The sequence below is a fragment of the Myotis myotis genome, unplaced genomic scaffold (assembly GCF_014108235.1).
Source record: "Myotis myotis isolate mMyoMyo1 unplaced genomic scaffold, mMyoMyo1.p scaffold_m19_p_12, whole genome shotgun sequence".
Classification (NCBI taxonomy): Eukaryota; Metazoa; Chordata; class Mammalia; order Chiroptera; family Vespertilionidae; genus Myotis; species Myotis myotis.
The window spans coordinates 17,677,662-17,704,989 of NW_023416316.1; the positions used below are offsets into that span (position 1 = coordinate 17,677,662).

A 27,328-nucleotide genomic window follows, 5' to 3' on the forward strand; every position below is an offset into this window, starting at 1 on the left:
GGCCACAGCTGGGAAGTGGAGGAGTCGGGCCAGGACTGGGGTCTGGGGGCTAGAGTGTCAGGCGGGGCATCCCAGCCTTGGAGCAGGGTTTCCCGAGAGGAGTGGCTGCAGGTGTGGTAACAAGGTTAGTGCTGTGGCAGGGTCAGGAGGGCGGTTGGCGTCCGGTTCTGGGGGCAAGAGGGAGGAAGAGGAAGCAGGGTCAGGGGACAGAGACACCTGTTACACACCTGGCCACCAGGAAAGCGTCAGGTAACAGCATTTTTAGAAATTCTATCAATTTGATTTTCTTAACTCATTATTGCTCATAGACAGTTTAGGAAATACAGAAAGGTGGAAAGGATAGAAAAACTAACAACTATGTTTTTATGGTCTTGCGAGTTCCCCTATACTTCTGTTATAGGTATGGGCATACTGTACATACAGTTTTATAACCAGCCTTTTTGATGTGCTGTTTTAATCACTTCCACGTCATCATGAAGTCTTCACGGACACCCTGTGCCTATTGTGACTTACTTACCTGGCCCTCTAAAGTTGGAAATCCTCTTTTTTCTTAGTTGTAATTTTCAATGTGCCAGATGTCTCTGGGAGGAAAATCTTTGCCAATAAAAGTGACGGTAGGTTCCTAGGAGTGGAGTTACTGATCAGTCCGCCTCCCGCACAGCTGGAGTGATGCGCTGTTAGGAGCGCGGACACAGCCTTCTGAAAGCGCCACCAGCCTTGTGCACATTAGCTGTTGGTTCATTCATTTGTGTGTGCAGGTCACAAGCGTTTATGAAGGGCCTGTGGGGAGAAACCCCATTCTCTGAGGCCAGGTCAGCAGAGTGTCCGCTGCCAGGATCTCTGGCTGACGGATGTGTAGGAGTGTTTTGTCACCCACGTGTCTCAGGCCCAGGAGCCTGGGACAGCCCTGGGCCTCTGCAGGGGCCAGACAGTGCTCACCTGTGAGTTTGGAGCCACCTGCCTTCCCCTCGGTAAGGATTAGTGATAGGGTACTTACCGAGAGTGGTGTTCCCCACTTTATTTTGTTGTTGTTGTTGTTAATCCTCATCCGAGGATATTTTTCCATTGATTTTTAGCGAGTGGAAGGGAGGAGGAGAGAGAGAAACATCAATATGAGAGAGACACATTGATTGATTGCCTCCCGAAAGTGCCTCCACCAGGACCAGGAATTGAGCCTAGACCAGGGGTGGGCAAACTTTTTGACTTGAGGGCCACAATGGGTTCTTAAACTGGACCAGAGGGCCGGAACAAAAGCATGGATGGAGTGTTTGTGTGAACTAATATAAATTCAAAGTAAACATCATTACATAAAAGGGTACGGTCTTTTTTTTTTTTTTTTTTTTTTTTTTTTTTAGTTTTATTCATTTCAAACGGGCCGGATACGGCCCGCAGGCCATAGTTTGCCTATGACTGGCCTAGACTGAGGTACACACCCTTGACCAGAATCAAACCTGAGACCCTGAAATCCTCTGGCCAACACTCTATCCACTGAGCCAATCCGGCTAGGGCCCCCATTTTATCCTTTTAATGCATGCATCCCACAGGGGCTTATTGAGCACCTCCTGTTGGCTAGGCTCTGTTCCCCTTGCTAGGGATACAGCAGTTAAATAATAAAAGTCCCTGTGCTCAGGGAATTTCATTCTAGTGAGAGTCAGGGACATGGGGATTGCGAGGAGGAGGAGGAAGGGGAGGGGGGCGGGGAGGAGGCGAGCAGTAAACAAATATGTGATATGTCTGATGATGGTAGCTGCTAAGGAGAAAAGAGAGTAGGGGAGATAAGGAGTGATGGGGAGGCCTTGCTGGGCAGACTCATGAAGAAAGTGGGGGAGAGCCAGGCGGAGGATGTCTGAGGAAGGGTGTCCAGCCAGAGGAACAGGTGTGCACACCTGAGGTGGGAATGAGGAACAGGATGGGGCAGTGTGGCTGGAGCAGAGAGTGGGTGTGGTGCTACGTGAGGCGGGCAGGATAAGATCTAGGACCCAGGGGTCATTTTTTTGTTAGGAGCCAGAGAGCCACTCCTACCGTGTGAAGGAATTCAGACTAATCTCATGGATTTTTTTGTTGCTTATCTTCACTGTGTTTGGTGGGGAAAGCCCGGGATCTAGGAAGTCAGTGCCTCCATCGGCCCTTCAGGGCCCTCCTCTGTGCAATGAGGGACTTGACCTAGGAAACTGGGAAGGACATGTTGAGCTTTGCAGGGCTGGGGCCTCTGCCCTGTCGTTAGTTAAGTGTGCTAGTTAGATCTTGGATCATTTGCGTTTAAGTGAGCGGTTCTCAACCTGTGGGTCGCGACCCCTTTGGGGGTCAAACGACCCTTTCACAGGGGTCACCTAAGACCATTGGAAAACACATATATAATTACATATTGTTTTTGTGATTAGTCACTATGCTTTAATTATGTTCAATTTGTAACAATGAAAGTACATCCTGCATATCAGATATTTACATTACGATTCATAACAGTAGCAAAATTACAGTTATGAAGTAGCAATGAAAATAATTTTATGGTGGGGGTCACCACAACATGAGGAACTGTATTAAAGGGTCGCGGCATTTGGAAGGTTGAGAACCACTGGTTTAAGTGATAGGAGTGTGTGAATACAATTGTTGATATATAGTATTTAGTTCTTAGTATGTGTGTTTATCGAATCAGATTTACTATTTTGTTTTAAACTATAGAGTCAGCCAGTTGGTCTTGTAGCTGGGTGGAGGGTGGGGAGTGGAGTTTATCCACTCAGTGGTTTGTCCACTCAACCATCCATTTATCCCAGTTAATTATTGAGTACCTGCTGGGTAGGCACTGGGCTGGCTGCCTACACCATAGTGGTGATTTTGAAAAGACCCAGACCCTGTCTTCATGAAGTTCATGATCTAGTGCAGGGATGCTACCTAGCTCTGCCAGAGGGTCACAGTGGGGAGGGGACCCTGGTCAGAAAAAACAGGGCAGCCCCTCCCACACGTCATATACACAAATTAACTCAAAATGGATCCATTGCCTAAATATAAGCACTAAAGCCTTAAAACCCTTATAAAAAAAAACACATAGGGATAAATCTTCGTGACCTTGGATTTAGCAATGGATTCTTGGGTATGACAACAAAAGCACAGGCAACTAAGGGAAAATAGAAACATTGGACTTCATCAAAATTAAGAACTTTTGTGCATTAAAGGATGTTATCAAGAAAGTGAAAAGGCAATGTACAGAATAGGAGAAAATATTTGCAAATCATATGTCTGATGATGGTTTAACATCCAGAATGTTTAAAGAACTCCCATAACTCAACAACCCAAATTAAAATAACCCAATAAAAAAAAACGGGCAGAGGACCTAAATAGGTATTTCTTTGAGGATCTGCAAATGGCCCATAAGCACATGAAAAGATGCTCAGCATCACTGTCACTAGGGAAATGCCAATCAAAACCACAGTGATAGATCACTTCACACCTACTAAGATGTCTGTCAGGAAAAAGGAAGGAAGTATTGGTGAAGATGTGGAGAAATTGGAACCCTCTGACGTCGCTGGTGGGAATATAACATGGTGCAGCTTCTGTAGAAAAGTTTGGTGGTTCCTCAAAAAGCTTAACATATAATCACCATATGACGCAGCAGTTCTCCTGGATAGACACCCAAAAGAACTGAAAACAGGCTCAAACAGACGCCTGTACAGCCGTGTTCATCGCAGCACTATTCATAGTAGCCCAAGGTAGAAAGAATCCCAGTGCCCAACAGATGGATAGCCGAATGTGGTCTATCCATGCAATGGCCTGTGATTCATCCTTAACACGGGATGAAGTTCTGCCACATGCTACAACATGGATGGACCTTGAAGACATTAGGCTGTGTGAACTAAGCCAGACACAAAAGAACAAACATTATATAACGCCACTTACATGAACTATCTGGAATAGGCACATTCATAGACACAGGAAGTAGAGGTTGCCAGAGGTTGGGGGAGGGAGGGAACAGGAGTTATTGCTTAATGGGTACAGAGTTTCTATGAAAAAGTTTTGGAAGTAGATGGTGGTGATGGTTGCACAACATTGGGAATGTAACTAAAGCTCACTGAATTGTACACTTAAAAATGGTGAAAATGACAAAATTTATGTCCTGTTTGTTTTGCCACAATGAAAAAGACCAGAGCAGGTAGTGCAATGTCTGGGAGGAGATTGACTGCTAGGGGCCACTGGGTGTGTGGGTTCTGCTGAGCCAGGTCACCTCGGGTGTGGTCCTTGCAGTCTTTAGCCAGGTTCTCTCTCCTGATATGGGAGTCCAGTGAGATGACAAGTGCCTTCCCATCCCCTTTCATTTCTTCCTCCGTGTACAGAGATCATTCTGCCTGGTAAGAAAAAGAGAAAACAGCACACCTGGTGGTTTCCCCCAAATCATCAGTGACCTGTTGGTCTGCTTTGCCATTTTCCTCCAGGAGGCGGTCTGGCCCCCTCTTTGGTGCTTCTGCCCTAAAGCAGGGCTCCCCTGGGCCGCACTTCACTGACATCTGTGCCTGCCCTTGGTCGCATGCTCCCGCCCTCTCTGGGTTTACTGTGGGTTCTTTTGGAAGTCTGAGCCATGCTAATTAGAAGTCATCCGAACACCCAGCCATGCCTATGATTCCACTGGGTAGGATATTGTAAAACCATAACGACAAATACCAGAGAAGTGTTTGAACTACCTGGACAAATGTTTGGTGGTGGGATAATGGGAAAGAGTGGGCTGTGTGATTGGAGAGACATTACAAATTTAACTTTTTTTTTTTTTTTTTTTAAATATATTTTATTGATTTTTCACAGAGAGGAAGGGAAAGAGATAGAAAGTTAGAAACATCGATGAGAGAGAAACATTGATCAGCTGCCTCCTGCACATCTCCCACTGGGGATGTGCCTGCAACCCAGGTACATGCCCTTGACCGGAATCGAACCCGGGACCTTTCAGTCCACAGGCCGACGCTCTATCCACTGAGCCAAACCGGTTTCGGCTACAAATTTAACTTTTAAAAAATTGCACCCCAAACAAACAAGAGGGTGTGTTGGTCTTATCTGATGTGTGGCAGCAGGTCTGCTGGGCTGCCCTCTCCTTCCCCTGCAGGGTTTGTCATCTTTGGGGGGTGGGGGTGGGGGAGGTGAGGGCGGTCAGAGCCAATTTGTTTTTACTGCCCTGGAGGTAGATTTCCCATGGCATTGAAAGACTCTCAAGGTCTAGAGCAGCGGTTCTCAACCTGTGGGTCGTGACCCCTTTGGGGGTCGAACGACCCTTTCACAGGGGTCGCCTAAGACCATCGGAAAACACATATATAATTACATATTGTTTTTGTGATTAATCACTATGCTTTAATTATGTTCAATTTGTAACAATGAAAATACATCCTGCATATCAGGTATTTACATTACGATTCATAACAGTAGCAAAATTACAGTTACGAAGTAGCAACAAAAATAATTTTATGGTTGGGGGTCACCACAACATGAGGAACTGTATTAAAGGGTCGCGGCGTTAGGAAGGTTGAGAACCACTGGTCTAGATGCTGTGAGGCCGTCCTTGGTCCTCCTGGAGACCCAGGCTCCTCCACACCCAGGATGCCCCCAGCTTCTCAGTCGTCCCCCTCCCCTCGTCCTCTGGCTGACATAAAGATTCTTGGCTTAGAGCCAGCACATCACCCTGAAGGTGAGCGGGCAAAGGTGTGGTTGAGCTCAAGTTCATTGAGAAGCCCGGCCTCCCAGGGGCCGTTGTGCACCTGGGCCTCCATCAGGAGTCCTTGTGGTTCAGAGAAGATGCCTGGGGCTGGTGCAGTAGAAGGGACTGGGACTAGGGCTGGAAGGAGAGTTCTGAGCCAGTCAAGGGGTAGGAGAGGGCCCAGCCCATACCAGTACATGAGGCCAAAGCTGACCTCAGGAAATGAGGCTGCCCACTCCCGCTCTCCCCGCTGTTAATAATTAGCCCAGGGTGGCAGCCTGTGGAGCTGGGAGGGCCTTTACACGTCATGTGCACTTACTCCAGCCCACGCCTTATGCAACGGTAAGAGGAAGTCATTTACGAGGTTCCCCCGATTCTGAAAGAGGTGTGTTCACAATGTCAGGGTGCTTGGGATGTACTTTTTCTTTAAAGTTTATGAAATACCTGTTAAACCCATTGTCATCTTAGAACAGAGGGAATGTGGTAATACATACCCCAGTCGTGACTCGGGTTCCTGTAGTTGCAGAATGAATTAGGGAGAAAAAGGGTTTCCTGGACCATTTCTCCCGGAAGAGGAAATTCACCGGCATGTGAACTGTGGGGAGTGTCTGAAGATTATCTCAGAGGGTGAGGATATACTTATAGTCAGTAAATTAGAGACAATGGTGATTAAGTGGGGCCCTTTCCCCTGAGTGAATCACTTTCCTCCGAGTCATATGAACCGTTGGACTCAGTGGGCAGGTGTGCGATGCGATGTCTTGCACTGAGCTTGGGAGCATAGCCTCATTTGGAGGCTGACTGTGGGACTTGAGCATGGTTCTCTGAGTCTGCCAATAATCTACCCGTCTGTGAAATGGGTACAGCAATGCTGCCCTCCAGACCCAGTCAGAATGAGTTGAGCCGGGAGTAATGGATGCGAAAGTATTTGGAAAACTCCGAAGCCCGGTAGGTAAAACCCTTGGTTGCTTCTCAGGACAGGAAGCCTGGGGATGGGAGCAGGCCAGGGACTAGACCTGAGGTGGGTGGAAAGGGTGGTAATACAGTCAGACTTCATAGCAGCTGGTGTAGAGCAAGTGTATGCAGTGGGCCAGGCCCTCTGCTGGGTTAGGTATAAGGTTACTGCTCCTCAGGATGACTTACGGATGAGTAGACTGAGACTTAGAGAGTGAATTTGCCCACGGTCATATCTGCTGGGATGCAGTGGAGCAGGGACTGGCACCCGGGTCTGGTGGGTTCCTTCAGGCCTCGGCTGGGCCCTGGTTTGCTGAGACCCCTGGTCCGACCGGCTGAGTGCCCCTGGAGATCGAGAAGTGGGTAGCCTCTGTCCCTGCTCCCATCTCCCAGCACGTGGAAGGCCTTGGGACAAATAAGTGCGCCAAAGGCAGCAGCAAGAGATTATTTTCGTCCGATTGTTCCTAAAAACTGTTACTCTGATTCCCATTTTGGTGTGCCTTTATACGTCTTTCCCAGAGTTCGTGCAGTTTCCTCACCCCATCTCACCAAGACCTAAAGCCCTGGGAACCTTAGTAGGCGGCACAAAAATACATTTTTATCTTGGTTTGGAGAGGCTCTGGCAGCGTTACCCTACCTGGTCTAACCCGAGATGGCCCTTCAGATGAAAGCCTTGCAGGCAGGGGATTTTGACGCTGGGAGGACCCGTAGGCTCTCCGCTGGGAAACCCAGCGGAAAAGCAATGGGGTGGTGACTGCCCAGGTCACTTGGCTGATCCTCGACAAATAGGGTGATGCTTTGGTGGGGAGGGGTGGGAAGGTGTTTTTCTGTGTTTCCTTGAGATAACATGATGGCGACGGCTGACAGCAGTGCGGATTGGGTTTCTCTGGCCAGGCTGCCGCCGACTTCAGACTCCTTGGCAGGCTCAGAGCTGGCGGGATGGTCCACTTGTGAGATTCCAGCTTCTTGGCTGGGATGCACTGCGATTAGCACATCTCAAACCTTTCAAAGTTCTGCTGCTCTGAGCTAGCCATGCAGGGGTGGGGACTGGAGCCTAAGATAGAAATATCATGGACTGACACCCAAATGGGCGTGTCTCTGCCCCGAGGGCAAATATTAGCACAGTGTTTTTGTAAAGTTTATGCGACTGGATTCACATCCCTGCAGAGTAAATTTATTCCATCCTGTTTTCCAGTCTATTTGGGCCTAGTAGAACTGTTCAGAGGGAGAATGGAAAGAGTTTAATAGCTTAATTTTAGGTAGAAACTGCTCAGTAGAAAACGTATTTATTCCATTGTCTATATTTTGTGCTTGGTGTATTGCTCTCTTGTGTATTTGTGTTGTTTTGCCTCCTATTTCATGATTTGATGAGCCACTTAGTTTTTTTTCCAAGACTGAGGTATGAGGGATCTGTTTAGAATTATTTCCCAGGAGAAATCCATGCAAGATCATCCAAATTTGAGTAGTGCATGTAGGGCTGACATGTACAGAAAGTAAACTTGGGGGCTGTTGAAAAAAACTCTTGATAGAATCTTGGTCCTGGACGCTCAGAGTTCATCTGACCCTTGCAGTTTTACCCAGGTTCTCTGCTTGGTTACCTCTAGTGATGGGGGGCTCCCTCTCTCTCAAGGCTGCCCCTTCCATGTTTGTGCAGCCTTGACTGTTCAGAAACTCTTCCTTCTGTTTTATTTCTTCTTCAAACCCTTGAAACCTTGGGCTCTAAAACAATCAGTCTAATGATCATAGTAAGAATAAGTACCCTTGATTGGGCCCTGCTAGGTGCCGGTTAATTTGCATAGGTATTATCTTCAGTGCTTAAAACAACCTTGGAAAGCAGAGAAAATGTCCCCCCTTTTATTGATAAGGAAACCGAGTCTCAGAGAGGGTGAGTGATCTCGGCAAGTTCACACAGCTTAACAAGTGGCTGAGCTGGGCTTCCAGTCTAAGTCTCTGCCAGATGTCATCCCTACCGGCCTTCCCAGGGCCTCACAACCATGTCCTGACTCCTCTTGTGTGTCATAGCCCCTTGGATTTTTGAAGAACCTAATCTCTTCCCGGAGATTTCCCTGGGATTTCAGTTATTCCTCAAACACTCCTACCAGATCTGTTTCCGTGGAGTTTCTAAAATGCCCCGGTTTCTCCTCCTGTCTGTGCACACACAGTGTCATTTCTGGACTGCACTGCCTCGGCCTGGCCCATTTCCCTTGGTCCTGCAAGATCCCCCAGGAAGCCTTTGTGATCTGGGCCCCTGTCCCACCCCACCCCAGTCAGGAGCCTCCCCCTGTTCCTCTGGCACGTGGGCTTTTATTCCCTCAGAACTTAGACTCCAGGCACCTCTGCCCTCCCACCCCTCCCCAGGTTCTGGCCGGGCACCCAGCAGGTGCCCAGTCAATGAATACTAAGTGGCCCGGAGCTCCCTCACTAGTGTACTATCGAAGACTAAAATAATCACCCACAAGATCGATGAGTCTGTGAAATTGTAGCCCTCCAGTTGGGCCGGGAACTTGGCCGGTGGCGCGGAGGCTGTGGGGCGGCTTGTCTGCTGCTGAGTCCGGGAAGGCGTTCTCCTCAGCATGGTTTGGTTCCGCTCCCCCTGCGGCTGGCCGGTGTCGCCTTTTCCTCCCAGGAGACCAGCTCGCTGGCCTCTACAGTTTCTGGGTTCACCAAGTCGGCAGGTCATGGGAGAAGTTTAGCAGGCACCGTTCGACGACATACTTGGGGGGAGGCCGAGTCACAGCCCTTCTCATTTCTACAGTCCACGCAACACAAGCTGCCGGAAGTGTACACGTGCGTGCGAGAGACTGTCCTAGCACTGCACCATGATAACCTTTACTTAAACATCAAAACAAAACAAAACCTTAAAAATCGAGTTTAAATTAATCTCGTGGCCCTAGCTGGTTTGACTCCGTGGATAGAGCGTCAGCCTGTGGACTGAAGGGTCCTGGGTTCGATTCCAGACAAGGGCACATACCTCAGTTGCAGGCTCGATCCCCGGCCCTGGTTGGAAGGCATCCAATCGATGTGTCTCTCTCACATCGATGTTTCTCTCCCCTTCCTTCCCACTCGCTCTAAAAAATCAATGGAAAAATAATACCCTCTGGTGAGAATTAACAACAGCAAAAATCTCATGAAAATATTGTTAAAAGTTAGGAGAGTGGTCACCTCTAGGGGGAAGTGTCATATTTGAAAAGGGCCATGAGGAGGTCCCTACCAGGCTTCTTGAGAGCCATGCTCTTAGAATTTGTGCTTTTCCCCTCTGTGTGATCCTTTGGGAAAAAAGCAGGGGGTGGGGGAGGTGATGACTTAATTTAATATACTCACAAGTTTAACACGTGAGTTTCCTGGTGTCTTTGGAGTGGAGTGTGTTTTTAAGTTACCTTGCTTCCCATCCCAACCCTGAAAACTCAGCTCATGGAACATAAGAGGTTGGTTTCTCTTTATAGCAGCATTACCTCTTTCCAGAAACTGCCTGCAACTCCCACAGCATTCTTTATCTTGCCCTTCAGGGAGCTTACGGCTACTTCTTGTTATCCTCCCAGTATCAAGTATAACTTTTATTTTGTTAGTTTTGCAAGTGCCCTGGTGTCGAACCTATAAATAAACCCCACTCCATAACAAGAAAACTATTTGACATTTTGACGTTGAATGAGAGCAAGAGTGCTAATTACGGGTCTCTGTTTGAGGAAAGTAACCCTACACATTACTCCACCCAGCTTCCTGGGGGGCTCCAGTTGGAGACCTACTCCCTGAACAAATTATAGGATTTGTGGAACAAATGATTTGATTCCAATATTGTACTTCTGGAGTATTAGGATTAATAATTGCAAGATAATTTTAGGATTGAGCTGTGTTATTAAAATGACTGTGTGAGCATTTTCTCCCCTTTGGTGGAAAATAATGTGAAGTCAGAGTTAAAACCTTTCATAAGTGCATTCACGGAAGCATTTTTATAAATAAAAGGTATTAAGTACTTTTACACACACACATACACACACACACACACACACATACACACACATTAAAAATAAGTCTTGTGCATCAGTATTTCCATAGTTGGTTGGGATTATTGTATTCATTAGCAAGCTTTAAGCTTTAAAGATGTTATTTAAAAATTAATTTTTTGGTTTATAGGCTCAGGACAAATTAGTTTATTGGCTTTACCGTTGAATTAGAAATAAATGTGAAAATGCCTTCCTTAATGAATTGACATTTTTTCCAATTTAGGAATTATTCACTAGTGATGTTTACATTATAAGCTAGTTTTTAAAATAAGTATATTTATCTTTGTTATGCAGTGTTGTACCTTGGAAATTAAAAAAGTCAATTAAGTGGAAAAATGGCAGAAGGTAGTATTGATAAATTTATGAAAACAAAGTCATGAGGGAAATTAAACTTTATGTACCAGTTGAATGGTAATTTGCTTATCAGCTGCACATAATTTAAAATTAATAAAGTGGAATCGAATTTATGGAAATGTTTTCTAAAATATAGGGGCATTTCACAAATGAAAGCTGAAATCCGAATTTTTCATTCGTCGGGCTGAGTTTCATTAATAACATTTGCAAAGCCTAATGAATCATACAAAATGCATACATCTCTTTTCTTTTATTTCTTTTCTTCCCTATGACAGTCATACGTAGTCCAGTCTGGCCCATGTCTGAGGAAGTGTGCATAACAAAGGCACTACGGTCTCTCTTTTTTTTTTTTATAACATGGATATTATGAATCGTTCAGAATTGCTGTCTGTGAGAGAGGCAAACTAATTTGAAGGAACAAGCCAAGACATCTGGTTATGTAATATCCAGTGAGAGAATCCTTTCTGAACTGACATTATGTTCGCTTTGCTTTCTTCCTGTTATGACAACAGTGCTTGCTGATCAGGGCACTGACATACAGACTGCAGAGTCTGTCCCTGCAGCGCTCCGGGAAGTGCTTGCTGTGGAAGTTGTAGAAACTGTGCAGCCCCGCGATCAACTGGTAACACGGGCAGGAACACTGACATAGGGTGCTGACCTCTCCGAGCCCCTGGCTGTGGGCTCAGACGGTCAAAACCCAAGGGAACTCTGGAGATCATCGCCTGGTTGAGTGTTTTCCACGGTGCCAGGTGCTTAGACCCCCTGCATCCCAGTCCTCTGCAGGTGCTCATTAAACATGCAACTTCTATATGACAGTTAATGCAAGGCAAGGTCCTGGTTTGGAGCCTGGATCCAAAGGACAGAAATAAAAGATGCCATCAGAACCATGTGCAAGATTTTAATATGGATTGTATATTACATAAGTGCTTTATCAGTGATGTTTGTGCTGTGGTTACAAACTGTCTTTGTTCTTGGGAGACACATGCTAAGATAGCTACAGTTTTCAAGTGTTCCATTAAAAGCCCAGGGTAGGAATGCAGGAGAGAGAAAGAGAGAAGCATAGGTGGCAAAATAAAAACAGTTGAATCCAGACCAAGGGGGGTGGGGAGTTCTGTTTTTCTTGCAGCTTTTCCATAAGCTCAAAAAAATTCCTTAAGTTTGAAAATGCGATTTCCTGGGTCCTTACTAAACCAGAATCTCTATGGGTGGTGCCAAGAATCTGTGTTTTAACAAGCTTCCCCCAGATGATTCTTAACTACTAAAGTTTCATGTAAGTCTCTGGTTAAAAAGAAAGTCTCATTTTAACCACTCTTTTGTAGCGGCTTGATAACGTGTACATTCCTACACCTTGATCTAATCTTAATCTAGTGCTTGATAAATGATCAATCCCCATCCAGATGTTTGTAAACCTTATCTTTAGAACGGACTGCCCTGCTTTCTTCAGAGAAGTTTAAGGACCACGTAGGCCTGGCCTTAAAACAGACCAGAACTAGAAGCTGCCGGGTGTGAGGTACACGCAGCAATCCCGAAGTGTGGCTTATGTTCTCCTGTCGGTATGCAGTCAAGCCTCGATTGGTGGGAGTGATTTTTAGGGCGTTGGCTTGCTCCCAGAAGACTTGGTTAACCAACCCATAAAGCAGCACAGTTACTGTGTGTTTACAGTGATGAGGAGAAAGCAATATTGGTATTATATTAGCAGCTAAACAAGTAAAGCATTGTTATTAGATATTGGTGCCTGAAGGGAAGCACACTTAACTTGATGAGTCATCCGTCTCACATGGCTGGTTGTACATGAGTGTTTATTAGTTCTGTTTGCTAGAGATGTCCCTCTCTGGCTGATCGGGTATCTGCTGGGGCTCCTAACAACAACAAAAAGAAGAGAGCTCTTCTGAGTTCACTGGGGAAGAAGAGTTGGAGAAAAGGAGAAGGGAATCAAGCTACAGAGGAGGCCTTATATATTGTGAGAGAGGTTTTTTGAAAAAAAATTGGGACTGTGATCAGATAGAAGGGAGCAAAGCTGACATGCTTCCTTTGAAGAAGGGTCAGTGAGAGGTGGCGTGATTTCCTCTGCTGGCCACTAGGTGGTAGCATCGGCCAGGATCAGCTTGATGATTCAGGTAGTAGAGGTACCTGTGGTTCATGCGCACTGTTTACTCACAAATTAGGTGTTTCTATCAGGATTGCTTGCTTCCTTTCATTTCTTTTTTACTGACACTTTATTCGAGTCAAGGGGTCTAAGTTCTTGTTTATTTTTTAAGGGTATGCAATCACCCTAACGCTTTCTTTTAAAATGATCAAAATGGAGTTGCTTTCTACCTTTCTCTAATGGAGAAGCGTGTGCTCCGCTTCCTTGTTTGTGTCTGTGGTCATGGGCTTGTGCAAGAACACAGTTCCCCGGATTAGCATGTAGGCCCTTAGGAAATAGAGCATCACCTCTCCCCCGGTCTTGGCTCCAGGGCAGATGAGGAGCCCAGAGGGAACAGTGGTTAAGCCGTGTGACCCAATTCTGAGCACCAGGGTGTGGTGGTCTGCGGCATCGTGCTACTGCTGCTTCTGGCTCCATTGAGTTTGTAGAGAAGTTCCAGAATCTACCTCATATCTACGACGACTCTCTTTTAACTTTAGCAGGTTGTCTTTATTTAAACAAACAGAACTTTAAGAATCAGAACATTTTTATACATTTGTAAGGTATTTTTAAGTCAGGCTTGCCTACAAAATACAGACTTTACAGTCAGCACCCAATGGCATTAGAAGCTTGGTATCCTATATAATAAGAGAGGAATATGCTAATTAGCCGTTACACCCGTAACGACCAAACACGTCACAGCCAGATCATGGATCAGCAGGAGGATGGGCCAGCGAGGTACAAGTGGGCTGCGAAGAGCTACAGGAGGGGGCAGGGCAGCAAGCTATGAGGGCGGGGAAGGAGGGAGGGGGGTGGGGGGAGCTACAGGAGGGCGGGGCAGTGGGCAGAGAGCTACAGGAGGGTGGCAGTGACCTACTGGCGCACGGATTCGTGCGCAGGGCTACTAGTTATTAATAAAATGTCTTTTATTAAGTACCTGGTATGTGCCCCACTTAATTTGATTAGTTCTCTGTTTTAGCTGTGTGGGTACTTTACACGTCAAGCCCTCAACACTCACTGTACCTATGGGGGTCTACTGGGCACAGAGTGAGATGTGGCCTCTTTTCTGTGTTTTGCAAGTAGAACCTTTGATAAAGACTATAGTTGCAGTAGAACCTCTATTCTTACAGGGCAGCACAGGTTCGCAACTATCTGCTTTTTGAAAAAGTACGGGCAGAGCAAGCTTGGCTCCCATGTTGATAAATGCATCAGCTGCAGCTGCAGTCATTTGTGGTGGGAGAGGCCAGAGTGTTCCTGGTCGGGTTGTGGCTTTGTTTGGAATTAAGAGGCTTATAAAGGAAGCCATAGAAACCCGAGGGCCGCAATTGCTGTGCTACAGGAAACAGGGCGGTTAGTCAGCACCCATTGTCCGGACTGGATTGTTTAAGATGCCATTTCAAGACAATCTGAAAACACTTCATGGCTTGATTGTGTGGTTATTTGTTATCAGGCCTCCTCTTATCAAGGTCTGCCTTAGGAACAAGGGTGGGAAGGACATTTCTGCTACTTTTGTGAAGTGCCTACTTATGACTTGTCATTAAGTGCCATTCCAAACCCTTTATGGAACAGAGGTTGATGTGAGGAGGACAAAGTGTGTCTGTTCTGGGTTGCCGGTTTACCGTATTCTGTCAGCTGGCTACCTGCTTATGCTGGGCAGCACCATTCACTATGGTTCAGTTCAGAAGACCCGCTGGTACCCACGCTGGTGCAAGCGGTAGGGGGTCTCAGGTGAGGAGCGGCTTGAAAATCAGTGCCTGCGGGGGTCTTTCCATCCAGGTGACTTTCATTTGGCAGCTCCTATTTGAAATCACTTCTGGGTTTCTTTCTGTGTCACGGTGTGGTTCTGATTCGCTCTGTTTTCGCTGTTCTGAGGACCTGCCTGATTCCCACAAGTGGCCCCACCATGCATGGCTCATATAGATTCTGCAGAGCCTATATTCTCAGTCTGACCATGGGCAGCACGCCGCGAGGCACCGGGAACCCCACTCCTCTAGCCCTTGATTCTCAGGCCCTCCCTTTGAGAGCTTCCCAAAGGGAATGCCATTCTGGGCCCCACCCCCGGATGCTGAATCACCATCTATGGATGGGGCCAGGACAGGCATATTTTATAAAAGCTCCCCCATGGGGGGGTGGGGCGGGAGGCAGGGGGTGTGGGGTGGGGAGGACGACTCTGATGTGCACCTCCCACTAATAGTTCTATTGTGTCTTTTAAAAAAAGTCCTAACCCACCTGAAATTCTTAGAAAAGGACTAAACAATAAATTTGGCGTCTTAAATTCAGCGTGGTTAAGGCATTATGGAACAGAACACATTTGTTGTCGTTGGATAACTTTTGGTATTACTCAGAAAATGCATCCCTGCTCCTGTGACATTTGCATTGGAAATGGCAAGGTGGAGGTGGTGGGGTGGGTGGAATTTTGCAAGTTTTAGAACAAGTTTCCTTCCCCTGCTGGTCCCAGGAATTTTTTTTTTATTATTAACACAGAGATCCCCTACTCCTCCCTGCAGGAGAATGGAGGTTCACCGGGAGCTCCTTAAACAGGATGAGGGATCCCCGCACCCTCTCTCTGGGATGTATCTTCGACTCGGCTTCCATTCCTTTGTGCTTTCAGTTCCTGCGGCTGAGCCGTGATCTGTGGCTCCCCGAGGCTTGATTCTGCTTTGTCCTCATCCCTCCCTGGCTACTGATTCCCAGCTCTGGCCCTGCCCTGACATTGGGTGCTGCTTTTCCAGTTATCTGTGGCTTGCCCTCCCAGGGTGGACCCCAGGTCAGCAGCCCCAGCATCATCTGGGAGACCAAGAAATGCAGGCGTTAGGGCCCCGCCCAGGCCTACTTGAATCTGAGCCTACATCTTAAGATCCCCAGCGTGAGGAGCCCCGGTCTGCGGGACAGCCCCATGCTGCATTCTGCGTGAAGCCCTGACCCCATCCTTCTTCCTGCCTGCTCCCACCAGCACACGTTTGTGGATCATGTTGAGCCGCTGTTTATCCACACTGTAACTCTTGGCTTCATTTTTTTTTATCTCATTCTGCCTTTCACTCATTGATTCATTCAGAAATTCATTGACTGCCTCCCAGAGCTAATTGTTGGAGATACAGTGAGCAAAATCAGACCTGGTTCCTACCCTCACGAAGCTCACTCTAAGGGGGAGGAGTAAATGTTAAATAATCGCGTCATCCTTATATAATAAAAGGCTAATATGCACATTGTCGCCTCGACAGGGGGTTCGACTGGGAGTTCGACCAGGGGGCCCTCCCTGGTTGGCCTCTCCCCCGAGCTGGCCCCACTCCTGATCACCCCCACCCCCCACCCCGATGGGAGACGGGCCTGCCAACTGCCCACAGCCCCTCCCCCGGCCAGCCCGGCCCAATCAGTGCACAAATTCGTGCGCCGGGCCTCTAGTTAGTTATAAATGTGAAATTATGATGAGCGCGGTAGAGGAGAGCCTATAACGCAAGTGAGTGGTCAGGGACACCAGGAAGGCTTCCATGAGGAGATGATGCGGCACTGAGCACTGAGGTGTGAGTAGCAGTTATTCAAGCACAAAGCAGGAACAGCTTTCAGGCAGAAGGAACAGCATGTGCAGAGGCCCAGTGCATTACAGAGAGTTTGTGGAGAATTAATAAAAAGGAACATTAAATTGCTCTTAGGTCCTTCATCTTCAGCTGCTCTTCTGCCCAACCTTGTCAGATTTACACCTTCTTCATTCCTTACGCTGACCTTGATCCTTAGCTTCCTACCTGCATGGTGGGACCATGTGCTCAGTTGCACACTTTTTGGGTCATTAGCCTACCACTCCACAATTGCATTCACTAGTAAAACCACTTTCCTTACTGTTCCCTGGATATACCGTGGTCAGATTCTAACCTGCCCACGAATCCCCTCTTCATACATGTATTCTTCGTAAGTAAACTTGATATTGAAGTATGTGTACATAAAGGTGCACAAATCATAAATGTAGAGCCTGATGGATTTTTATAAAGTGGATACATCAGTCTCATTAGCATCCAGATCAAGAAATAGAATAGTATAAGCATCCCAGAAGACCCTGGGCCCCCTCAGTCCCTACACCCAAAGGTAACCACCATCCTGTTTTCTATACACATTGACTAGTTTTGCCTGTTGTTTTTTTGAAGATGTGATTGGATTTATTAAGTGATTCATGAATGGGGCAGCATCCCACCGAGCCCCGAAGGGCTACCAAAAGGGAAAAGTGTGGGATTTTAAAAATCATTTAACAAAAAATTTAGTTGCAGTTCACATACATTATTCTATTAGTTTCAGGTAATTAGACGTTACACCCTAGTGATTAGACATTACGGTACATAACTTACTAGGTGATTATCCCAATAAATCTTGTGCCCATCTGACTTTATGTAATTGTGTTCCTGCTCTAGGTCTGGCTGCTTTTGCTCAATATAACGTTAGAGACATTCATTCATGTTGAATGTGACAATGGTTCCTTTTTTAAAAAAATTCATAGAACTGCTTTTTTAAAATATATTTTTATTGATTGCAGAGAAGAAGGGAGAGGGAGAGAGAGAGAGAAACATCAATGATGAGAGAGAGCAATTGATCGGCTGCCTACGCCCCCTACTGGGGATTGAGCCCGCAACCTGGGCATGTGCCTTTGACTGGAATCGAACCTGGGACCCTTTGGTCTGCAGGCCGAGGCTCTATCCACTGAGCCAAACCGGGCTCCTTTATTTCCTTTGTTGTATAGTCATGCATGGTGTGCTGTTCCACAACTTACCCATTCTGTTGAGGGACATTTCTGTCTTTTCCAGGTTGGGGCTATTATGAAGATACTTGTACATATATTTTAGTGAACCAGGAAGAAAGAATTAGCACTCACCATACTATGCTGTCATGAAAAATGTCCATTTTCCTGTTGGGAATAGCCTAGAAGTAGAACTATGTCACAGAATATGCATGTGCTCAGGTTAGGAGGTGCTGCCAATCAGAATGCATCACTAGCTGTGCATGAGGTTCCAGGCGCGCCACACCCTGGTCAGCACTTGGTTGGGTCAGATTTCACTGTGGCCATTCGGGTGGGTATGTAGTACTGGTGCTTTGTGGTTTTACTTCTCTGACAACTGATGTGGCTTATTTATTGTAACAGGTTGTTTATTTGTTTCTTCTTATTGATTCATAGGAGCTCTTTGTATACTTGTAAATACATATTTTGCAAATATTTCTGTGGGTCGCCTTTTTATTCTTTTACATAGTGTCTTTTAATGAATAGAAGTCCTTAATTTTAATATAATCTAATTTATCAATAAATGTCTTCATATTTTACATTTTTATATCACATTTAGTTCTGTAATACCTTAGGGGTAGGATACACAAATATATAAAATAGTAAAACATAAATAAAAAATTAAAAGCATGGGAAATACATATATATGTGTGTACATATTATCTTGCGGAGATAATAAAACACAAGCCATATAATCCTATAGGCATATTATAATTTAACAATACGCTTTGCTTAATTGTTAAGCAGAAGCATGGTCTTTTATCTAGTTCACATTATTCGTGAGGTCCTCCTATTGTGCAGATCAAAGCAGACAGGTATGGGGTGGGCAGGCTTTGGGGTGCATTCGCATGTAACTTAATTTGCATATCAGAGAGCTAACAGGTACATCTTCTGTTGCAGGTTATTCAACGATAGTTATGACCTCCCGATTACGTGCGTTTGGTGGAAGAATTAATAACATACGCACCTCAGAATTACCCAAAGAGAAAACTCGGTCCGAAGTCGTGTGCAGCATCCGCTTTCTAGATGGCTTGGTACAGACCTTTAAAGTTAATGTAAGTTCTCCACATTTAATTTTTTCTGAGTTAATGCTCCTAAGAAATAATTTTTCCTCCATCTTATAAATCAAGAGATGAAAACTATTTTAAAATGAAAGCTTGAGATCTCAGGTCTTGTATGTTGAGATTGGACTAGAAAGACCCTTAAAAACTATGTCCACGCACTGGCCAGTGTGGCTCAGTTGGTTGGAGCATCATTCCATATACCGAAAGGTCGAAGGTTCAATTCCCAGTGAGGCACTGGGCTCAGCAGGTGCTCATTAAATGTGCAAATGGGTGGGTCCTGTCTGGAAGGTAATGAGAGTTAGCCTCACAGATGGCAGGGCTCAGGGGAGGCCTGGCTTCTCCCACCTCAAGCCCGAGGCAGAGGCAGGGTTAGGAATGAGGTCTCCAGTGTCCCAGCAGGAAGATGCATGAAGAGTAGCAGTCCCTGCTGCCCCCCTCCTTCCTTCCCCACTGCAGTTACCACAGAGGCTCGTGACCTTTGCCTGTCTCTCCCATCCTGTGACCCTAAAGGGGTCAACCCCAACCTGCCTGGCTGCCAGCATCTGCCCCAGCCTGGAAAGTTCAGTATGCAAGGGAAGGCATCAGAAAGAGAAGATGGGGGATGAGAGAATAACTGGAGGGCGATAAAAGGCCACAAGAATGTAAAGGCCAACAAAGCTGACCCCTGTGGCTCCTGCCCCACCCATAAGTCTGCTTTCTGCTGAGCCCAGGTCACTAGGGCAGTTTTCCTGACCGCACAGTATGGTGCATGCTGATTTCTCCTTCCTGGCTCAGGGTTAAGTCAGCTCCCTTGTCTGCCTTCAGGGGACAAGATGCAGACAGATGACTGAGGACATGGGAGTTTGGGCCCGTCTCCTGGCAGAGAGTGGGAGTGGACAGTAGAGAGAGAGATTCCCCAACTTTCTACCCAGCTGCCCCTTCCACTCCCACAGCTGCCCAGGCCTCCCCTAAGGTCAGGGCCCCGTTCTTTTGCAGATGGGGGGCATTATTGAAGAAGGACACGCCCAGCAAGAGCATGTAATTGCCTAGTTAGAATTGTCTAGAATCGAGGGGGCTCAGAATACACCTGTGACCTGTTTCTTAAACCAGTGTGTAGAAAAGCTGCTCTCTAGGGCAGCACTGGCCGGAAGAACTTCCTGCAATGCCGGTAAGTGTCCCGTATCCACGCCAGCTGACACGGGGCCACTAGCCACACGCAGCCATGGAGCACTTGACATGCGGCTAGAACACCAGATGAGCTACATTTATTTCAGTTAATTAAAATGGAAATAATTTTACGTACTCCGGGTGGTGCAGCCCTTGTCAGTATTTTCTGAGAGTACATCAGAACCCCCTGGGATGCGTGTTAGAAATAGAAATCCCTCGGCCCTCCTGGGTGTTCGAAACATACTCTCTACAGCAGGGGTCCTCAAACTATGGCCCGCGGGCCACATGCAAATACAAATATTGTATTTGTTCCCGTTTCGTTTTTTTACTTCAAAATAAGATATGTGCAGTGTGCATAGGAATTTGTTCATAGTTTTTTTTTTAAACTATAGTCCGGCCCGCCAATGGTCTGAGGGACAGTGAACTGGCCTCCTGTTTAAAAAGTTTGAGGACCCCTGTTCTAGAGTATCTGCATTTTAATGGCTCCCCAAGCAATCCTGATGCGCATTACAGTTTGGGGGACCACCGATTAGGGGCCTTTTGTCAAGGTCATACATACATCCCTCAAAAAGCAACTGCCCTTGGTTGACTGAACTTTGTTCTATATGCCGTTTCCTTTTGACATCGTCATCTATAGAATTTTGTGATTGAACCTGTTCTGCAAAGATCAGAAGTATCTCTTCTAGTTGCTGTAACCAGATAGTTAATTTATATCTGACTCCTTTGTTAACATTAATGTTGTCAATCTGCAGCTGTTCCTCAGCTCTGCGACTTCTTCCGCACAAGAACATGAATGTTTATTTGACAGATGTTTACTGAGCACCCACTATGTGTCAGGCTTTGTTCTGGGTACAAAGGATAGAGGAGTGACCAAAACAGAGCAAAATCCCGGAGAGGAACTGGACCATACACAAATGTGTACTATGCCAGTGGTATTATGTGCTTAGAAGAAACACAGAGCAGGATAAGAAGATGGAGAGTGCCAAGGAGGGACAAGGAGGTGGGGTTGTCATTTTATACAAGTGACCAGGGAAGGCCTCCCCTAAAGGAAGTGAAGAGGAAAAGAATCCTGTCCTCTGGAGGAAGCACATTCCAGGTCCAAGAAACAGCAGTGCAAAGGCCCTGGGGCAGAATCCTGGTTAGTGTGGTTGTAGAACAGTGTGGCAAGCCATTGTGTAGGGAGAAGAATAAGCAAGGAGAGCGGGCAAGAGAGGTCAGAGAGATAGCAGGTCAGCTGAGGTGGGGAGGATTGTGCAGAGCCTGGTAGGTCATTCTGAAGGAGGCAGAAAGCACTGCGAAGTTTGGGCAGAGACTCAACATGATCTGACGCAGGTGTCTCTCTGGATGCTCGGTCGACAGTAGACTTGGGCCAAGGGCTAAGAGGCTATTAGAACAACCCCGGGGAGAGATGATAATTGGACAGTGTTGTAGTGTGGAGGTGGCTGAGTAAACCAAGTCAGGAGATATTTTGAAGGTGGAGCCAGTGGGACTTGCTGGCAGATGGAATTTGGGATGTGTAAGAAGCCTCAAGGTGACTCTAGGGCAGTGATGGCGAACCTTTTGAGCTCGGCATGTCAGCATTTTGAAAAACCCTAACTTAACTCTGGTGCCGTGTCACATATAGAAATTTTTTTTGATATTTGCAACCATAGTAAAACAAAGACTTCTATTTTTGATATTTATTTTATATATTTAAATGCCATTTAACAAAGAAAAGTCAACCAAAAAAATGAGTTCGTGTGTCACCTCTGACACGCGTGTCATAGGTTCGCCATCACTGCTCTAGGGTCAGCAGGACAGAGTTGCAGTTTACAGAGATGAGAAAGGCTGCAAGAGGAGCAGAAGTGACCATCCTGTTGTAACCATTTGAGTTGCCTTTTACTCACCTGTGAGGGGATGTAGCCATGGTAGTAGATATGTGAGTCAGGAGTCTAGACTGGGATATACGCGCGGGGGTCTAGGCTGGGATACAAATGTGGGTGTTCCCAGGGTAGAGATGGGGTCTGGAGCTATGAAACTGGATGAGGTCCCCTGAGAAGTGAGTAGACAGGCGATACGAAGGAGGCTCGATGTTTAAAGGTTGGAGAGAGGAGGACAGAGCACTAAAGGAGACAGAGGACTATCCAGGGAGGGAGGAGGACACCAAGAGCAAGGGTCTTCGAATCCCAGCTAAGAACGTGTGTAAGGAGTGACGAGCCCTGTAAACCGGGACAAGGAAAGCACCCACCCAGAGGGGGAATCCCGTCAGCCTGGCCTGCAGCGGCTGCCCGGCCATTCTGAGTTGAGAATGTCTTTGTTACCATCACGCTGCTGCCAGTGTTGCCTCCCTAAGCTCCCAGCAGCCTGGTCAGAGCTTCCTCACGTTGAACTTGAATTTGAGGGCCTGCTGTCAGCTGAGCGTCTCGGTGCCTTATATATTTGTCCTCCTGGGGATTGTTTGCACTGTCTCATTCAGACCCTTCAGCCCGGACTGTCTTCACCAGGGGCGGGCGTCATCAGGGAAGCTGACCTGGACATCGGTTGTCCTTTGCCAGCCCAGGGAGCGAGCTGGCCATGGACCGATGACCTCTCGCGGGATGGGGACGGATTGGGAGGAATGTTATCATAAGTGTGCCCCTTTATTATGTTTCTGTTTCTTTTGAGAACTGGGCAAGATGTGTACAAGAAATACTGGAATGGAAGTGTTACGCACTCCGGAAGAGGAGAGGCAGGGCTGGGGGAACAGGCAGGCTTTAGCATTAAGTGGGCCTGAGTCAGGCAGTCCATCCTGCGGCCGATGGCACAAGACACGGAGTTTTCCTGGGCCTGTTTGCTTATCGGCAAAGAGGTTGCTGATGGTGACTTTGCAAAGATGAGACATTGTGTTTAAAAAGAGCACGTATTAGCATCATGTCTGGCTCCTCGTAGATGTTCAGTGGATTATAGTTATTAATAATAGATTAAGCCTGGCGGGTTTGGCTCAGGGGATAGAGAGTTGGCCCATGGACTGAGGATCAGGAGTTTGATTCCGGTTCAGTGCACGTATCTCAGTTGCAGCCTGGATCCCTGCCCCTGGTGGGGTGTGTGTGGGAGGCAACCAACCGATGTGTCTCTCTCACATCCGCGTTTCTCTCTGTCTCTCCCCCTCCCTTCCAATCTCTAGAAAATCAGTGGGAAAATATCCTCAGGTGAGGATTAACAGAAACAATAATGATAATAATAATATATTTAATCTGATATAAAGTCATAGAAGTAACCATTTCAACACGGGGAGCAGATAGCGCTTTGACGCATTGAGAGAATGTCTCCATTTAGGGGGAGAGAATCTCATGGTTCGGAATGAGTGGGCCAGTCATCTTTTCCACACCATCATGATTCCCTTGGGGGGGAGATGTCGAGGCAGAGGAAGTGGCAGGTACAGGCCCTCGGGGGGGCGGAAAGGGGATGTGTTCGGGCATTGGGCGTGTCTCGTGTTCCCACATCAGATCAGATAACATGAGACCGAGCCAAGGCAGAGCCTGCAGGAGGGGCCTGACAGTTACCTAATGTCGTCCTCCTGGTCGCTGCGACCTATTTTCAGGTACATTATCTGCACCCCTCCTCGCCCCCCCCCAAAAAAACTGCTTTTGCTTCTTCTATACACGGTCTATTTCTGACTCCAATTGTCCTTCAGTTAAGTGGTTTGGTTCAAAGGATTCCTGAGAAGTCAGAGCATTAAAGTAGACTTTGCAGCTTTCCCAACACCCCACGCTGTTTCCCAGCCCCTGCCTTTGTGAGGGGGTGCCTGCTTCAGATGGCTTTTCTCAGCTCCTGCACCTGGAGGGAAGGTGTCACGCAGCCCCGCCACCCTCCCAGACCCGGGTCAGGGGCTGCAGGAGGGGTTGCTTGTCCCCAGACTGCGTTGAACGTTGGACATTTGTGTTGTCCTCTTGTGTGCTCACTGTGCCCTGAGCGTTTCACAGCCCTTGACAGCATTCCACACCCCTCGGCACAGTGCAGCTTCCACCGGCTGGCCCCTTGGGAGGACAGGAACGGGACACTCACTGTGCCTCTGCCCCCATGCTCAGCCTCGCGCTCTGAGTGGTGAAGGCGGCCGAGTCCCGCTCTGGATGTGAAGTGTTTGCATGTCCCCACCGGCTTCTCACTTCAGATGACGAGGAGCAGTGAGGCAGATAATCCCCCAGGGTGCCACATGCCAGCTCACTTTGAGGGTATTTTGGGTGTCATGGGAGTGTTCCTCGCCCTCTTCCTTCACGTGGTTAGCAGAGAGTTTGTTCCTCCCTTTGCACACGTCCGTGCCTCCTGAGGAGCCTGCGGGAGCCCGTGTGGGATTAGCGTGGTGCTGGGGATAAGCCATGGGTGGGGCACCAGGAGGTGCTCCCACTGTGATTGCTGAGTTTCCCAATTAAGGCATCATCACTTGGGAATCTCGGCTAAGGGGAAGCAAGAAGTCTGACAAAATTAAACTGGACGGTCTTCAGTCCTGCTTATGTCGTTTTCCTTAGCCTACTTCCCATACGTAACATGCGGCTTCTTAACTTGAATTTATTAAAGCATTTCTTGTCATGGGATGTGTGTGCACATAAAATCTCTCTGAATGTTTTAACTCCTTATTTACTGTAAAGATTTTAAAAAATAAAATGTTATTTTTTTTATTGATTTTAGTGAGCGAGGGAGAAGGATAGACAGAAACATTGATCAGCTGCCTCCCACATGCCCCCTACTGAAGGTCAAGTCCACAATCTAGGCATGTGCCCTGACTGGCAGGCGAATCCCTGACCTCTTCGTTCATGGGTTGACGCTCTACCACTGAACCACACTGGCCAGGCTGCAGGAAAGATTTTTAACTACTAGTTCTTAATTTGTTTTAAAATTTTACCTACTCGACTTTTTATTCCTAGAAACAGGACACCGGTCAAGTTCTTCTGGACATGGCATACAACCACTTGTGTGTGACCGAAAAGGAATATTTTGGTTTGCAGCATGGCGATGGATCAATGGACTCTCCCGTGAGTACCATCCCTTTAAGATGTGCTAGGCTTCTGCACAGTTTGGTTTTTTTATATCTTATGTTTTCTTAACCAGCAGAGGTGGCTGGAATCAAGCAAGCCCATCAGGAAGCAGTTAAAAGGTGGGTGTGACCTTCTCACTCATTTGGACGCTCATTTGGTGTTAGTGTATCATGGCCCAGTCCTCCCCTCCGATCATCAGCGTGCCTGTAACATCTGGAACCTGGACTCCAGGTGGTCCAGGCAGCATGAGTGAGATGCTTCCAGACCAGCCTCCAGGGCTCCTCACCAGCTGTGAGCAAGATGGGGGAGGGTGAAAGAAGGCAGCCAAGAGCCAGGGAACCCACTTTCTTCTTACAAGGAAAGAGGATGGCCTTTCTTAGCCCAGAGTGAGAGGCAGGGTGGGAAAGAGAGAGACAGGCACACACACCTAGTCCTTCCCAGCAGCTTAATTCCAGTCACGGGAAACCACGGCATAGATGATGTCACAAATGTAACATACAGCTCATCCACCATGAGAGGTCCCAGTGCAGGTTAATTCCCACTTAGGTGGGCTCTCAACATCACACTCTATTTCTCTTTATGCACCTTATGCCCCCGAAAAACCTGGATGACTTGCTGGGCCCCACCCACTCCTCTGTGCCTTCCCTCATTCTGTTCCCTCTGTTGGGAATGCCTTTCCCTTTTGCTCCCCATGTCCAAATCTTGCCCTTCTTCAAAGCTGCTCAGATCCCATTTCTTTCCCTACTGCAAGTCCTGACTCCCTCTACCCCCGCTTACATTTACATCATCTGCTTCACGTGCCCCAGAACACTCTCTCCTTCAGCTCATAGTTACCTGCCTTTCTCTTTGTCAAGGAGCTTGCAGTTTGCAAGGTGAGAGAGGATGGCCTTTCTTAGCCCAGTGTGAGAGGCAGGGTGGGACATCCTCTCTGCACTCCTAGGAGTTCCCCCCCCACACACACACACACAGGAGGTGACCAGTGAGTGGTTGAGGGGTGAAGGCAGGTGGATTTGTACACAAAAGTGTGCACGCACAAATGCTGCACCCCAGCCCCCAGATGGGAAGGAGCCGAAACAGTCGCCCAGACCCTGATCCCACAGCTGCTCTCACCTGGAGCCTGAGCCGCAGAGTCTCTGCCTCCCATGAGTGTGCACTTGGCATTCAGAAGTACCCCCAGGGAGCACAGAGCCTTTGTGCAGATAACCCCTGGCCTCATTTCAGTTCGCAGAGGGATAAGTGCACACAGGAACGCACAGGTGCTGTCCTTCATTCTCTGACCGATGCATTCACTCAGCTAATGTGCCCCGAGCTCAGACTTTGGCAAGGCACTGGGCTCAGCTCTGGGAATCTGGTCCAAATCAGATTTGGACCCTGCCCTTAAGGAGCTCACAGCCGAGTGTGGGGACTCTGACAAGGGGAGAGACAGTGTAGGATAGTTTTGGGCACATGATAGGATGCTCTGGGTGCACAGCGGAGGACGTGAAAGACTTGGAGGCATGTCTGAGACACACAGTGACAACTTACAGATGGAGGTGGGGGGAGCCGGGAGGCCATCCCAAGGCAGTGGGAGGACTTAGCTATCCCTTGATGCGCAGGTGGTCGGCCCGCACTCAGTGTCCCAGCACCACACACTCTGGCACCCTGGCACCTGTACACAGGTACATTCATAGGTGCACACACACCAATTGAAGTCTTTGACCTAAGCCAGAGATCAGAGAGATGATACTAAAGAGAGGAAAGGGCGGAGCCCAGCATGAACTAAGGTAGAGGAGGTGAGTGAAAGGCCCCTGGTGGAGAAGGCTTGAGTTTCAGAGAGCAAGTAAGTGCTGTGCGCTTAGATAGGGCCAATGAGTATTACTGAGTAACAGAGAGGGTGAAATTGACATTAAGAAGAGCATGGATCTTAGCAGCACAACCTGATATTCTCCTATTGCTATAGCTAGCAAAAGAAATGGGCTTATTTCATTCATACAAGCGGCTTGACTCTTGGTTGTGTTGCACGAAGCCATAGTTGAGTATGTTGATTATGTAATATTTGCCAACATGTTAATCACTTCTGGGATTCACTTAGCATTAAAAGCATGATGTGTCTTTTAGTATAAAAATGTGTTTGAAATGTGGCCTAGCAGAATCAGAGACCACAGGGCTACCATTCTGGTTGTGTGATTAGCTGTGTGACTGAAGGCAAGTCACACCTCTAAGCCCGTTGGCGTAAGTGTAAAAGGAAGCCAGCAGTAGCAGCCTCGCCTGTTCATAGCAGTGTTAAAAT

General features: G+C 47.4%; 1 protein-coding gene across 17 annotated transcripts in view; it reads left to right on the plus strand.

Annotated features, from left to right (window-relative positions):
* PTPN3 (protein tyrosine phosphatase non-receptor type 3) overlaps positions 1–27,328 on the plus strand; it is a 131,260-nt gene that overhangs the window by 41,363 nt on the left and 62,569 nt on the right. For 7 of the 17 annotated variants that reach the window (XR_004971186.1, XM_036330060.1, XM_036330063.1 and 4 more), the window contains exons 2-4: positions 18,759–18,913; positions 24,949–25,056; positions 25,133–25,178. Coding sequence is in view for 12 of the 17 variants with exons in the window: in XM_036330060.1 (XP_036185953.1) it covers positions 18,759–18,913; positions 24,949–25,056; positions 25,133–25,178 (309 nt within the window). In the remaining 5 variants the exon portion in view is untranslated. Of the gene's footprint in view, positions 1–6,464; positions 6,614–18,758; positions 18,914–24,948; positions 25,057–25,132; positions 25,179–27,328 lie in introns of those variants that run through there. The other 10 variants (XM_036330073.1, XM_036330075.1, XM_036330077.1 and 7 more) reach the window with 7 other exon arrangements.